This window comes from Chiloscyllium plagiosum, chromosome 17 (assembly GCF_004010195.1).
Source record: "Chiloscyllium plagiosum isolate BGI_BamShark_2017 chromosome 17, ASM401019v2, whole genome shotgun sequence".
NCBI lineage: Eukaryota > Metazoa > Chordata > Chondrichthyes > Orectolobiformes > Hemiscylliidae > Chiloscyllium > Chiloscyllium plagiosum.
Window position 1 is genome coordinate 2,035,371 of NC_057726.1, and position 16,618 is coordinate 2,051,988.

General features: G+C 44.6%; 1 protein-coding gene across 2 annotated transcripts in view; it reads left to right on the top strand.

Moving 5' to 3' along the window:
- The window catches only part of kiaa0513 (KIAA0513 ortholog), a 125,409-nt gene that overhangs the window by 73,366 nt on the left and 35,425 nt on the right, over positions 1-16,618 (top strand). Inside the window, exon 12 of one of the 2 annotated variants that reach the window (XM_043706487.1) lies at positions 1,547-4,373. The exons of the other annotated variant lie outside the window; for it this stretch is intronic. Coding sequence (XP_043562422.1) covers positions 1,547-1,599 — 53 coding nt within the window. The 3' untranslated portion in view covers positions 1,600-4,373. Of the gene's footprint in view, positions 1-1,546; positions 4,374-16,618 lie in introns of those variants that run through there. 2 annotated transcript variants of the gene reach the window in all.

Sequence of the window (16,618 nt, forward strand, 5' to 3'; positions counted from 1 at the left end):
GGACCACACGGGCCTGGTCTAATTCTCACTGGGCCCACACGGGCCTGGTCTGGTTCTCACTGGGCCCACACGGGCCTGGTCTGATTCTCACTGGGCCCACACAGGCCTGGTCTGGTTCTCACTGGGACCACACGGGCCTGGTCTGGTTCTCACTGGACCCACACGGGCCTGGTCTGATTCTCACTGGGCCCACACGGGCCTGGTCTGGTTCTCACTGGGACCACACGGGCCTGGTCACACTGGCCTGGTCTGGTTCTCCCTGGGACCACACTGGCCTGGTCTGGTTCTCCCTGGGACCACACTGGCCTGGTCTGGTTCTCCCTGGGACCACACTGGCCTGGTCTGGTTCTCCCTGGGACCACACGGGCCTGGTCTGGTTCTCCCTGGGACCACACGGGCCTGGTCTGGTTCTCACTGGGGATACACGGGCCTGGTCTGGTTCTCCCTGGGACCACACGGGCCTGGTCTGGTTCTCACTGGGGATACATGGGCCTGGTCTGGTTCTCACTGGGCCCACTCGGGCCTGGTCTGGTTCTCACTGGGGATACACGGCTTTCCTTCCAGCTTTGAAGCCGGAGGCCATTCAGACTGCTGCGAGGAAAGTTCCTTTGCTCTGAATTATGAACATCAGGTGTATACGGCAGTTGAATGCTAATATTGGGGTATTTGGATAGAGTCAAAATTCACACGACAGGAAGTTATAGTCTAACAGCTTTACTATATTGAAATCGCCATGTTTTGGAGCGCTGCTTCTTCAGATGATGTGGAGAGAAGCACCCAGGCACAGAATATATAGGCAGAAAGATCATTCCAATAGGGCGGCACGGTGGCACAGTGGTTAGCACTGCTGCCTCACAGCGTCAGAGACCCGGGTTCAATTCCCGCCTCAGGCGAGTGACTGTGTGGAGTGTGCACATTCTCCCCGTGTCTGCGTGGGTTTCCTCCGGGTGCTCCGGTTTCCTCCCACAGTCCAAAGATGTGCAGGTTAGGTGAATTGGTCATGCTAAATTGCCTGTAGTATTAGGTAAGGGGTAAATGTAAGAGTATGGGTGGGTTGCGCTTTGGCGGGTCGGTGTGGACTTGTTGGGCCGAAGGGCCTGTTTCCACACTGTAAGTAATCTAAAAAAAAAAATTGCGAGTGTCAACAGGTGGCTTCTGGCTTTGTCTGCCCTATTCCCACACTGGCACCTCCACATCATGGAAAATATAGAGAATGCTTTACTCTGTGTCTGACCCTGCACTGTACCTGTCCTGGGTGTGCTTGATGGGAACAGTGTTGAAGGAACATTACTTTCAGTTTAAAAGAGTAGAGGTAGGTTTATTTTGATCTAACCCCATGCTTTCATTGTCCTGGTGTGTGTTTGGGAACAAGGTAGAGGAGCTGTACTCTGTATCTAATCATGTGCTGTACCTATCCTTGGTGTGCTTGATGGGGACAACGTAGAGAGAGCTTTACTTTCATCTGATCCCATGCTCTACTTGCCCTGAGCATGTTTGATGAGTACAGTTTTGGTTTAACCAATGTAGTGTATTTTGAATTTTGCAGAGCAGTACCAGTTGCTTTGTGACCACATTGAACAGATGACGTCAGTGGAGTGAAGCATTGGAATGAGGAACAATCTTGAACAGCAATAGCAGCTGATAGCTTATGTCCTCCAACTTGACTTCGTGCACCACTAACAACTTTGACAGTGAGCTTGTTGCAGTTAGTGTGGATGTGCCAATGCGTCTGACTTGCTTTACAGCGACTGTCCTATTCTGCTGTATGCCCCAACTTATTTATTGTGTATTCTGCTGGCAGACAGACACAATCAACCATTTCAGAAACTAAGTGTATCTATTTAATGTAAGTTACGAAGAGCAGTATTGGATCCGCAATGTGTCTAATAGCCATAATTTCACAGCATTTCATCTTCTGAAGGAATAGGATGGTGCAAACATTTTTTTAGTAAAGCTGTAAAGGTGGTGAGGAGCATGTTGGCACATTGGCCTGTGCAATGCTATAGAGGATATCTACCCTGCACTGCCGCTGTCTGTATCTCCAGGTTTCTGCTTTACTTTAAGGTTGTTTGTGTTTGTGATGTTTTGTTTGTCAGGAATTATCTGCGTCCTTTTTGGGTATAGGAGCCAAACATAGAGCCATGTTTTCTAACAGTCTTCTTGAACAGTGAGGTTTTGGAGGAGAAATGATTAATTTCTTCCACTGTCAAGTCCCAGGACCTCTCTCTTCTAGTACATAGTCGCTATGCCTGTACCACATACTGCTTGGAGCATTTGCAGACTGTTATATTCAGTTTTTCTTGCATCCAGTTGGCAACTGAGACCGCAGTTTCACAACGGAGTAAGACATAAGCTCCAAAATCTCATGCTCCATTTTAAATATTTAAGTGATGATCTGTCACTCAGTGACATTGATATGAATACTGAAGACCTGAAAGGGTATAGCTTACAGGACTTTTTCAGTCCTTGTATTTAATAAGAGACTCCTAAATTCCTTGATAACCATCCCTACCCTAATCCTGCCTGTAATAAAAACCAAAACTGCTGGAGAAACTCAGCAGGTTTGGCAGCATCTGTGGACAGAAAAAGAGTTAATGTTTCAAGTCCAGTGACCCTTCCTCAGAACACAAACTGCCTAACTTGTCCTGCCTTAAAAGAATCAGCCACTGTCCCTGGATGATTGTTGTCCGTCCCACCTTGTTTCCTCAGGCTGCTGCGGATTGAGGTTTACGAACCCATCTCCTCATTGTTTAACTTGCTGCCCATTCTGTTTGATGTATTGATACCTGTCATGTGATGTTTACATTTCTATATCAGTATCTAAGTGCTGTTTTCTGTAACTAATGTTGTTTAATTCAACATACCCTTATGTTTCAAATGTGAGAGGCTTGATGTGTTGTCTGTTTTCTTTCTGCTCTGAGAATCCAGAGCGGATCATTGTTGATGATTTTATATTGAACAAGAGACTGGGGTGACCCCCTTTTGGGTAAACACATTCCACTCCTGTACCATATATAATGCAGCTCAGTAATACTGTACTCTGCACACCTCTTCTCAAATACAACCCAGTTTTATAGAATGACCAAACAGCGGCAGGAGTTTGGAACCAGGGACAGCTTAAACAGCATCCCTGTTCCATGAGCTGGTTGGTGTCTGTGTACATGTTTCTTCTGTCTGTCAGCACCACACTGACTCTGAAGGAAATCAGAGAGCATCATTTCCAAAACACATCACAAAACAGAAATGACAAATATTGAGCCAGGAATTTTAAGCTTTTGTCACCTTTTTAATCAAACCATTACTGTGCTATAAATGGGAAGAATTATCTCTGTTTAATGGTATAGTTTCAGGACTAAGCTGAAGGTCAATGTTCTTTACTAACCTGCTGTTACTGTGCTCTGTATGTATTTAGGCAGCTCTTTACATCACCAGGATGGAGGTTTGCTGCTACTGTGTGTCACTGGACTGTAGTGTCATGTGGGGGAGCAGATAGCTCTCTGGTGTTTTCATGTACCACTCAGAGCCAGATTCAAATATGCTTGGCTGGTTTCTGGCAATAGCTTTGTCTGCCTGTTGAGATGAGTATAAGACAATATCCTTGTACTATGTACCGGTCGGTGTCTCAGGCTAGCTATGGCTGAACACTCCCAGTAGGGAGGGTTGACACTAAGCCACAGTGTCAAACTTTAATACAGTCTCTTCAATTCCTCTTGCACAAAAACTGATGAACTAAGTTACCAGGCTAGAACCACACGGTGTAAGTATAAGTATGAGCTGAAAAATGTGTTGCTGGAAAAGCGCAGCAGGTCAGGCAGTCCAAGGAGCAGGAGAATCGACGTTTCAGGCATAAGCCCTTCTTCAGGAATCTTTTTCAGCTCTGATCCCCAGCATCTGCAGTCCTCACTTTCTCATAATTATAAGTATGTCATCTGGATCTGTGAGTTGTGGTCAGGAACACCAGGGAACAAGAAAGAAAGCCACAATCACATTTTAAAAATAAGTGTAGTTTGATTAAAAGTTTCTGCCACAAAATGGATGGTAATATCTGCCAACCTTCTACCCTCTAATACAACAAAACACTAACAAACATGAAGGGTAGGAAGTACTGGTTGTGCCTCTATCCAGCTTTATTGTCAGAAATACCTTACACCTTTAACATGCTACATGTCCATCAATATTGACATGATTGGGGATTATTCAAACAAAGTAGAGAAACCCACCCAAACAGCAGCAGAACTGTACTCCAGGACAACCTGCAACCTCATGGCCTGGTATATTCCCAACTCAAACATTACCATTAGGAGCAGCATCAGGCATACCTAAAAATGAGGTGTAAACCTGGTGAAGCTACCAAACAGGATGACTTGCATGCCAAACGGCATAAACAGCAAGTGCTAGACAGAGCTAAGCAATCCACAACCAATGGATCAGATCTAAGCTCTGCAGTCCTTCCACATCCAGTCGTGAATGTTGGTGGACGATTAAGCAACTCACTGGAGGAGGATGCTCCACAAATATCCCCAACCTCCATGATGGAGGAGCCCAGCACATCAGTGCAAAAGAGAAGGCTGATGTATTCACAACAATCTTCAGCCAGAGTGGATGATCCATCTTGGGCTCCTCCAGTGGTCCCTAGCGTCACAGACTCCAGTACCTAGCCAATTTGATTCACTCCATATGATATCAAGAAACAGCAGGAGGCACTAGATACTTCAAAGGGAATTGGCCCTGATAATATTCCGGCAACAGTACTGAGGACATGTGCTCCAGAACTTGCCTCTCCCCGAGCCAAGCTGTTCCAGTACAGTTACAACATTGGCATCTACCCGACAATGAGAAAAACTGCCCAGGTATGTCCTGTACATAAAAAGCAGGACAAATCCAACCCGGCTAATTACTTCCCAATCAGCCTACTCTCCATCCTCAGTAAAGTGATGGAAGGGGTCATCAACAGGGCTATCAAGCTGCACCTGCTCAGCAATAACCTGCTCAGTGACGCCCAGTTTGGGTTCCCCCAGGGTCACTCAGCTCCTGACCTCATTCCAGCCTTGGGTCAAACATGGAGAAAGGAGCTGGATTCCAGAGGGGAGGGGAGGGGGACAGCCCTTGACATCAAGGCTGCATTTGACATCAAGGAGCCCTGGCAAAACTGGAATAAATGGGCATCAGGGGCAAACACTCTGCTGGTTAGAGTCATACCTGGCACAAAGGAAGATGGTTGTGGTTGTGGAGGGTTGGTCATCTCAGCTCCAGGACATCTCTGCAGGAGTCCCTCAGGCTAGTGATTTGGCCCAACATTCTTCACCTGCTTCATCGACGACCTTCTGTCTGTCATAAGGTCAGAAGTGGGGATTTTCACCAATGATTGTGCAATGTTCAGCACCATTCGCGATTCCTCAGATACTGAAGCAGTCCGTGCTCAAACACAACAAGATCTGGACAATATCCAGGCTTGGGCCGACAAGTGGCAAGTAACATTCGCGCCACACAAATGCCATACAATGACCATCACCAATAAGAGACACTCTAACCACCACCTCTTGACATTCAATGGTATTACCATCACTGAATTCCCCCCATTGTCTACATCCTTGGGGTTACCATTGACCAGAAACTCAAATGGACTCACCACATAAACACAGTGGCTACAAGAGCAGGTCAGAGACTAGGGATACTGCAGCAAGTAACTCACCTCTTGACACCCCAAAGTCTGTCGTCCATCTACAAGGCACAAGTCAGGAGTGTGATGGTATGCTCCCCATTGCCTGGATGGGTGCAGCTCCACCAACATTCAAGAAGCTTGATACCACCCAGGTCAAAGCAGCCCGCTTTATTGGTACCACATCCACAAACATTACTCCCTCCACCACTGGCGCTCAGTAGCAGCAGTGTGCACTATCTACAAGGTGCACTGCAGAAATTCACCAAAGATCCTTAGAAAGCAGCTTCCAAACCCACAACCATTTCCATCTAGAAGGACAAGGGCAGCAGGTACTTGAGAACACCACCCCCTGCAAGTTCCTCTCCAAGCCACTCATCATCCTGACTTTCTTCACAGTTGTTGGGACAAAATCCTGGAATTCCCTCCTTACTGGCATTGTGGGTCAACCCACAGCAAGTGGACTGCAGCGATTCAAGAAGGCAGCTCACTCCCACCTCCTCAACGGCAGATAGGGATGGGCTATCAATGCTGGCCAGCCAGCGACAGCCAAGTCCCACAAATGAATTTTTTAAAAAAAGCACACTGCTGCTTCATATTGGCATTGGTGCCAGAAGATTTCCCTGTGCCTTTGTTGGACAAAGACTCAGATGGTCCTACATTTAGACATGGTACTGCCCTAGAAAAGAACTTAGAAAACCTGGCAAATTAGCACCAACTCCCATTTGCAAAGTCACAAAATCAGAGTAGAGAGAACAAAGCAGCCTGATCGAAACGTTTTCATGAAGTAAGCAGTTCAGATCTACGATGCACTGCCTGAGTGTGTGGTGGTGGCAGGGTCAGTCAAGGAATTCAAGATAGAATTGGATTGTTTTTGGAAAAGTAAAAATGTGCAGAGTAATAGCAGGAGAATAACAAGACCTAAAGTGCTCCCACAGAGGGCCAGCACAGACATGATGGACTGAATGGCAGTCTCCTGTGTTGGAAGAATTCTGTGATCCTTTGATCCTGTCCAATCAGACTCCTGTTCAAGGGAGATGGTTTGATCCAAAAAAGTGATCCAAGGATCTGCAACATTGTGTGTGTTACCCAGACTCAGCCCAACAGGAACAATGCAAACTTGTCTTAAACATGAAACAGAGTTGTCATCAACTAGTCTTTCTGTGGAATAACATGCTTGAAATGACTGCTGTATCCATGTGCCAGTTGTGGGTGTGATAAATTGCAATTCTGCAAAACTTTGAATAAATTTCCATTTCTCTCATGTTGAACTGGTGTTAAGATTTTGAGAGTAATTTATTTTTCATATTGATTTCTCCCAGTTACCTGTGCTGTAGACAGTCAGCTGATGGGCAGCCATGAGAGAATGGACTGTTTCTCTGTTTTAACCTCTGAAAGTGAGTGCACCATAACAAAATCAAACCCCAAATCCAGTCATTACTGGAAACACTGCACAGAATTGGACGGTGACAGACAAATTTGGCATATGTAAACTTTGGCATACTAGTTTGAGGTAACCAAATTAGAACCATTTCCACTATGTGGATATTCTAACAAAATTTATCAAACAATAATATACACACTGTACCTGTCAGCCTGACTGTGAGCTTATACTGTCCTCACCTGACTTTCTCTACAGTCCCCCTCATCACTGACAGTATAGGAAGAATATTAATACGGGAAGCTATTACTTCTGAGTTGGCTCTGATGGCTTGGACCATGTTACTGAAAGAATGACAGTGGAGAAACAACAACAAACATTAAAAGAGTGAATGGATGAACTTGTTTATTCCAATCTGATGCAAGAATGCAAAGAGAACTGTAGGCAAATCATAGCTTAAGAGAGAGGTTAGAGGTAGGAATACGTGCAAAAAAGACATACATATTGGCAAGAATAAACAACAGACCTGAGGATTGGGAACGGTTTAAAATGCAGCAAAGAACCACCAATGGCATTGATTAAGGAGAAAATAAAGTATAAGAGTAAGCTTGTGGGGAATGCAAGAACTAAGTGTAAAAGTATGTGTATTGGTGGAAACTAACAAAAATCCCATATAGTCAGAAAGGGAGGAATTTTATCATGGGGCAACAAAGCAATAGCTGACAAATTGAATTCATACCTCATTTCTGTGTTCACAAAGGAGGACATGAATAACATACCAAAAATGTTGGGGAACACAGGGTTGAGAGGGATAAACTGAAGCAAATCTGTCTTAGAGAAATGGTGTTGTGGAAATTAATGGGACTGAAGGCTGATATATCACTAGGGCCTGGTACCTCCATATCCTAGAGTACATAAAGAAATAGCCCTGGAAATAGTGAATATGTTGGTCATCTTCCAAGATTCTTTAGACCCTTAACAATTCCTACAGATTGAAGGGAAACTAATGTAACCTCACTATTTAAAAAGGGAGGTGGAGAGAAAACAAGGAATTATAGACCAGTACGTCTGATGTCAGTAGTGGGAAAGGTGCTAGAGTCTAATCATCAAGGAGTTTATAGCAGAGCACTTAGAAAATAGTGGTAGATACAGACCCAGTCAGCATGGATTTACAAAAAGGAAGTCAGCCTTGACAAATTTACTGGAATTCTTCAAGGATGTACAGAGTACAGTTGTGTGTGAGCAGTGTGTAAAATTAAAGCTCATGGAATTGGGGTAGTATTGAGGTGGATAGAAAATTGGTTAGCAGACAGGAAACAAAGTCAAAATAAATGTATCTTTTTCTGAATAGCAGGTAGTGACTAGCAAGGTACTGCGAGGAACAGTACGAGGGCCCAAGTTAATCACAATAAACATCATTACTCAATTTGCATATGTCACAAAGCTGGAAGGAAGGATGAGTCGTGAGGAGGATGTCAGAAACCCTATAAAATTCTAACAGGTCTAGACAGACGAGATATTCCTGATGGCGGGAGAATCCAGAATTAGGGCCCATGGCTTAAGGATAAAGGGTAAACCTGTTAGGACTGAAATGAAATGTATTCATCCAGGGAGTGGTGAACCTGTGGATCCACTTCTACAGAAAGTGGTTGAGACTAAAACTGTGTGTTTTCAAGGCGATAGGGGTATTTTTTTGCGGCTAAAGGGATGAAGTGACATTGTTTGTGTTGGGGCAAGGAGATAAGTAGAGGGCAGAATGGTGGTAATGAGCTTGATGACATTTGAATGGCCTCTCCCTATCCCTGTTCTCTATGTTTCTACATGGCGTGGCTTTCCATTGCAATGTGCACCTTCATTCCAGACAGTGAGCTCCCAACAAACTCTAAATTCAGAACAGAGCACCTAAATTTACATAGCAGCTTTCACAATCTCAATATCTTAAATGCTTTATAATCAATTAAGTTCTTTATTTGGAAGGATAATGTTGAAACTGCAATCGCTGATTTGTACATGGCAAGCTCCTCCCAACAGCAATGTGATCCTGACCATGTAAACTGTGTTAGTGATGATGGTAGAGATAGGTATTAGCCAAGACATCAGGAAAACACATCCTCCTAATAGTACCGTGGACACTGGGAATATTGGCTTGAATTTCTATTAAAGACAATAGGTGCAGGAGTAGGCCATTCTGCACTTTGAGCCAGCACCACCATTCATTATGATCATGGCTGATCATCCTCAATCAGTATCCTGTACCTGCCTTATTCCCATAATCCTTGATTCCATTATTCTTAAGAGCTCTATCCAACTCTTTCTTGAAAGTATCCAGAGACTTGGCCTCCACTGCCTTCTGGGGCAGAGCATTCCACACACTCACTACTCTCTGGGTGAAGAAGTTTCTCCTCAACTCTGTTCTAAGTGGCCTACCCCTTACTTTTAAACTGTGTCCCCTGGCTCAGGACTCACCCATCAGCGGAAACAGGCTTCCCGCCTCCAGAGTGTCCAATCCTTTAATAATCTTATACGTCGCAATCAGATCCCCTCTCATCCTTCTAAACTCAAGCGTATACAAGCCCAATCACTCCAATCTTTTAGTATGAGATAGTCCCGCCATTCCGGGAGTTGACCTCGTGAACGTATGCTGCACTCCCTCAATAGCCAGAATGTCTTTCCTCAAATTTGTGCACAATAATCCAGGTGTGGTTTCACCAGGGCCCTGTACAGCTGCAGAAGGACCTCTTTGCTTCTATACTCAATTCCTCTTGTTATGAAGGCCAGCATGCTATTAGCTTTCTTCACTGCCTGCTGTTACTGCATGCTTGCTTTCATTGACTGATGGTTTACTGAGCCATGGCTACAAAGGTCTGTAAAATGCTGGATTATAGAAGTTAATCTTGTTTTGTTTTTACACTGGTGAAATTCTATACCTTTCCTAGGGCACAGGTTCCCAGAATACAGCTTCCATCCCTGTTACAGTTCTACAGTAGAGGTGGATAAACACATCATTCTTGTGTGAAGGTGATGACTTCTGGATGAACATTGGGCAAGGCAAAGAGACCTGGGTGTTCAGGTCCATTGTTCCCTGAAGGTGGCAACACACGTTGATAAAATGGTCAAGGAGGCATATGCCATGCTTTCCTTCATCAGACAGGGTATTGAGTACAAGAGTTGGCAGGTCATGTTACAGTTGTATAAGACTTTGGTTCAGCTACAGTTGGAATATTGCATACAGTTCTGGTTGCCACATTATCAAAAGGATGTGGATGCTTTGGAGAGGGTGCAAAGGAGGTTCACCAGGATGTTGCCTGGTATGGAGGGTGTTAGCTATGAGGAGAGGTTGAGTAGATTAGGATTATTTTCATTAGAAAGACAGAGGTTGAGGTTTATGAAATCATGAGACATATAGACGGTGGATAGCAAGAAAGGTTTTTTCCCCCAGAGTTAAGGACTCAATTATTCGGGGTCACAAGTTCAAAAGTTTAGGGGAGATATGCGTGGAAAGTTCTTTAATGAGGGTGGTGGGTGCCTGGAATGTGTTACCAGATGAGGTGGTAGGAGTGGGAACGATAGCATTATTTAAGATATATCTAGACAGATATATAAATGGGCAGGAAGCAGAGGGATACAGATCCATATAAAATAGGCAACAGGTTTAGATAGAGGATCTCGTTCGGCACAGGCTTGGAGGGCTGAAGGGCCTGTTTCTGTGTTATAATGTTCTTTGTAAGGCTGCTGTGATATGGATAATAGGTCTGGGAGCAGCAGACGGAATGACTGTACTGTGCATCGGTGAGATTTTCTAATCAACCTGTACAGAGGTAACACTGCATAGGATGGTCTTGAATCTGGGGCTCTCAGGTCAGAGGTAAGATTACTACCACTGACAGGAGCCTTAAAATACATGCTGAGGAAGAAGACACTTTTCCCCAATGAGCCTGCTCAGCCATAACAGCATATTTCTGGAGCAGGAGTGCCTAACCCCCCTGGCTCAGCGATGGGGCACTACCACTGCATCACAAGTGCCCTTTATCCAAGAATCCTAGAGATGTACAGTATGGAAACAGACCCTTCGGTCCAACCCATCCATGCCGACCAGATATCCCAACCCAATCTAGTCCCACCTGCCAGCACCCGGCCCATATCCCTCCAAATCCTTCCTATTCATATACCCATCCAGATGCCTCTTAAATGTTGCAATTGTACCAGCCTCCACCACTTCCACTGGCAGCTCATTCCACACATGTACCACTTTGTGAAAAAGTTGCCCCTTAGGTCTCTTTTATATCTTTCCCCTCACCCTAAGCCTATGCCCTCTAGTATCAGTGAGATCTTGTTAAATTCAGTTACCAGCCTTGGGGCAGCTCAGTGGTTAGCACTGCTGCCTCACACTGCCACCCGCAGGTTCAATTTCACCTTCTGGCAACTATTTATGTGGAATTTTGTATGTTCTCCCAATGTCTGCATGGGTTCCTCCAACAGTCCAAAGATGCACAGGTTAGGTGGGTTTCCAATCGGAAATGTAGGGTTACAGGGGTAGGGTAGTGGAGTGGGTCTGGGTAGGATGTTCTTTGGAGGGTTGGTGTGGATGTGAGGGTCCAAATGGCCTAACACACTCTTGGGATTCCATAACCAGTCAGTGCGTGGGTCTACTGGATTACTAGGCCATCCTTCCTCCACTGCCAGTATTAGGTCAACAGCCTTTAGATCTTCAGTGTGATGCTGTTCTGACTGAGCTACTTCAGCTCTGCCCTTTGGTGTCAGTAAAAGCAAACAACCAGAGAGGGTACATCTGTCAGTGTTAATATGGATGGGAGGTTCTGGACAAAGGGAAAATAACCAAAAATAGTACAAGCTGTGAAACCACTTGTTTAGGTAATAGCAGTGGAATTAAAATGGATGAATTTGTTGCAAGGATGGAGTTGACAAAAGACGGATTAGGTTTTTGAATGCAATAATTTAGTAAAACAATTACAAAATGTTAACATTTCAACTGTAGTTCAGTTTTATAACAAACATCAAGACCATAATCAATCACTGGAATAAAAAGATGAAATTCCTCAGTATTTAACTTGTGATCCATTAATAAATAGTTGTCCACAGTCTCTTAAGGCAAGACCCATAAATACAATGGCAACAGGTTCCTGTAGTGAAAACTCCAGAAACACAATAAATAACTCATGATTAATACTGTCCCCATCTTCATTTAGAATAAACTGAGCTGCCCTGTTCAGAAAGCTAACAGTAAGATTGATGTATCTGTACAGCAATATGTGAAAAGGAGGAGATTTCCTCTTTTGGGAGAATCTAGAAATAGGGATCACTCTTTAAAAATAAGGAGTCACCCATTTAGGGCAGAAATTAACAGAAACTTTCTCAAAGGGTCGAATGTCTTTTGAGGAAGTGAATTCCAAAATGTGGCAGAAACAGAGTCCTTGCATATTTTTAGGATAGCAGGAGATAGATTTTCGATAAGCAAAGTGGGTGAAAGTTTAATCAGGGATAGATAGGACTGTAATTAGATTGGCCATGACCTTATTGAATGCAGCAGCCTACTCCTCATTTGTCTGTTCACATGACTCTGAACTTATTCAAAAGTCAGGTTTAAATACAAGTGATGTCATCATTATGATGAACCTGTAATGATGGACACGGACATCATCATCATGGAAATTAAATTTTGGCTAATTGAAGGGATTAGGTAAATACTTGAAGGGAAAAATTTGCAGATTTTTGGTAAAGAGCAGGGGAGTAGGATTAACTGAATAGTTCTTTCAGAGTTGGCACAGACAACGGGCTGAGATTCACTGATTTTAATCAGATGCCAGGACATTTGCAGTTGTAATTTATACACGTTTTACAGTCAGTGTGACACCTGCAGTGGGGGTGCAGCTTCTTTCTGCTTGGTCCAGTAACCAGCTGCAGAGAAATGAGGCACAAACGTATTGGCGTTTTCACCCTTCAGGGGAGGTGGACACGAACAATGTGGTCACAGCTGATCTGTATCCTAACTGCAATCATCCTGCATTAGCTCCACATTCATTATTGTCCTTGACAAACAAAACTACGGATTTAAAATTAGCTGAGCTAGAATCGACTGCTTTGAGACAGCACCTTTCATATTTCCTCATCCTGTGGGTGAATGTTCCTTCATTACACTCCTGATGGGCTAATGCTGATTTTAGGGACATATTCCTTAATCCTAGGCTCCCGTCAGTTTACTTAGCTACACTATTAATGGAATACTCCAGTCAAAACACTCTTAACCTTATCTATTCTAGGAAATAAATGACTAGTTTAATAATGTCTCCTCAGAATTTAGCTTTTGGAGGCTTGGAATCTTGACTGCACTCCTTCGAAGGCCAAACTGTCATACCAAGGTGCAGTGCACAGACTTGTACAGATTACTCAAAAGATTTGTACAACTGTGACACAACTCCTTCCCCTTTATAACAAACCTTTTAAAACAAACAATGACCTGTTTATTTGGCCCCAATTATTTGCCTGACTGAATTTCTCTTCTGGCATCTATTCCATCTGCCTGGATGTTTTATCTGTCTGTCATAGGGGAGGTATTCAGAGTCACTGTTATCAGATTGAGATGACTCCTCACTAGAGAAAAGTAGGCTTCTGTTGAAGCTGTTGTACAACAGCATCTGATCATTAGGAGTCTGAGGAGGTCTTTTACGGAGCGACCATGGTAAGGTGCGTGCATTATGTCCTCTGCAATTATCTGCCTCACTGAGCTGGTAATGGTCCCCAACTCCATATGAACCGTTCCCCTGTGAACTCAGTCTGTTGGATACTGATGGTTGGGCATTCTGGTCAGTGGTTAGTCTGAGCAGGAATATCTTGGGTTGAAACAAGGGAGAATGTAAAAGTGTTGCTTGTACTGCTGGTGAGATTGGGGCTGCTGTCAGGGCCTGCAGATCAATGCCATTTTGTCCAGGCTGGTTTAGTGACAGTAATCCTGAATCAGGAGAGTAGTCACTGTGTACTTGGAAAGGTGATGATGTGCTGGAATGGGATGCACCAGGACAAAGGTCAGCATTTAACCCCAGTCCTGTGGAGGCGACTGGTTGGGACAGAGGTTTATTGGCCTGGGTCTGGATTGAGGGGCACACTGGGACTGGGCTGGTACTGATAACCTGAGATTGGAGTGGGTTGGGAGGGGACAACTTCCTCATACAATCCTCAAACTGTTCATTACATGACTGGTCAAAATGGAGAGCAGAGAAGACCAGCCCTTGACTGTGAGCCAAAGGGGAAGGACACTTCCTGTGGTCCTCCCCCTCTGTGGCAACTCCTTGTCCATTTCTCAGGCTGTCCAGCCTCACGCCAACTTCAGTGTGATTCCCTCTCATCTCTGTCCAGTTCACAGTTTCCTCAACTTCATTTGCTATTTCAGGATGTGAAATTCCCAGCCACTGCTCTGTTACCTTCTCTTCCTGATGTTTCATATTGCCACAGAATGGCTGAGAATTTCCTTCTCCATTCTCCTGGGCTTCCCCAGGTTTTTGTTCTGCTCCAGTGCAGTGGCATCTACTCTGGACACTGTGTAATGGGGAGCTGGTCGACGGAATTCCAAACAGTATCTCACTGTTACTCCAGTTGAGATCTAAAAGACAATAAACATGTTCCATCAATTCAGCACTGTTTTCGAATTGCATCTCGTCAAATGTGAGAATAGGCACACAAGTGTGGACGTTGGAAATCAAACATAAGGAATACTGGAGACACATAGCGAAGGGTCACGAGACTCAACATTTATAGTATTTTTTTTCTCGTCACTTGTTGCCAGACCCGTTGTATTTACACAGCATTCTCTGTTCCTGTTAAACACATTTGGCGATGTCGCCAGACCATAGCAACACGACGGCTGGAGGAAGAGCGCCTCATCTTCCGCCTTCACCCTCACCTTAATCTCCTTCCACCTATGGCATTTCCAACGACCCTCCCCCCTACCTTTTATCTTAGCCTGCTTGGCACACCTTCCTCATTCCTGAAGAAGGGCTTATGCCCGAAACGTCGATTCTCCTGCTCCTTGGATACTGCCTGACCTGCTGTGCTTTTCCAGTATTACTGTATGGGAACAAGTTCTGGAGCATGTCTTCAGTATTATTGCTAGAATGTTGTCAGGACCTCCAACCATTTCCAGATATTGCACGTCAAATAACACCCCAGAGGCCAGTATTGCATTACCAAGTCACCCTTTATTTACCTGGAGAGGCTCTTTGACACTGATCCAGCTCTGAGTGACAGGGTTTCTGACACTCTTGTTTTATTAAACAGTACAAAATACCATTAACAATAAACAGAACAACAGTTCACAAAAATGGGAAGGGGCAGAAAAGCCAAACCCCACACCCCACCGTTCAACCAGTTTTCAGGGAAATGAGGACAAACCTCAAATCCCACTTTCAGTCAAAAGGTAACAGTAACAAACACAGACAAGACAGTGCAATCAATACAGCTATAAAACATACATCCGACACCCGTCCACACCACATACTGATCAGATCGTCCTTCACTAGCCTTCCTGCAGGACAGTTCGTCAGCATTCCGTTCTCTGGCTACCCTGCGTACTGACCTACCCTCCCCAGGCCCACTTACACTCCTGTTTTTACAACCTTATACTCCACAATCCCCTGATGAAGGAGCAGCACTCCGAAAGCTTCCAAATAAACTGTCGTGTGATTTTTAACAACGTATACCCCAGTACAACACCAGCACCTCTAAATCATTCCCTGACCAGGAATCGAACTCAGGCCACAGTGGTGAAAGCACAGAATCCTTACCACTAGACTACCAGCAAAAGCACTGTCAGCCAGGGCTCCCTTATTGGACCACATTAAACAATAATGGAACTAATGCTATGAGGTCCACCTGGCTGACCTCATTACAATCACTACAACATGGAGTGAATCAAATTGGCTGAAGATGGTTATCTGTAATGCTGAGGACCACTGGAGGAGGCAGAGATGGATTGTCCACTCAGCACGTCTGGTTGAAGATTGCTGTGAAAGCTTCAGCCTTACCATTTGCTCTGATGTACTGGGCTCTTCCATCATTGAGGATGGGGATATTTGTGGAGCCGCCTCCTCTTCCAGTGAGTTGTTTAGTTGTTCACCACCATTCACAACTGGATGTGGCAGGACTGCAGAGCTCAGACCTGATCCATTGGTTGTGGAATCGCTAAGCTCTATCATTTGCTGCTTATGCTGTGTGGCAAGTAGTCCTATTTGGTGGCTTCACTAGGCTGACACTTCATTTTTAGGCATTGAACCTGGGTTGAACCAGTGAAAGTAATAGGGTGGTTGTTATGGGGGACTTTAACTTATCTGATATTGAATGGGAAAGCTATAACGCGAGTTCGTTAGATGGGTCAGTGTTTGTCCAATGTGTGCAGGAAGGTTTCCTGACACAATATGTAGACAGGCCAAGAGGTGAGGCCATACTGGATTTGGTTCTGGGTAACAAACCAGGCCAGGTGTTAGAATTGGAGGTAGGTGAGCACTTTGGGGACAGTGACCACAATTCGGTGACTTTTACTCTAGTGATGGAGAGGGATAAGTGTGCAC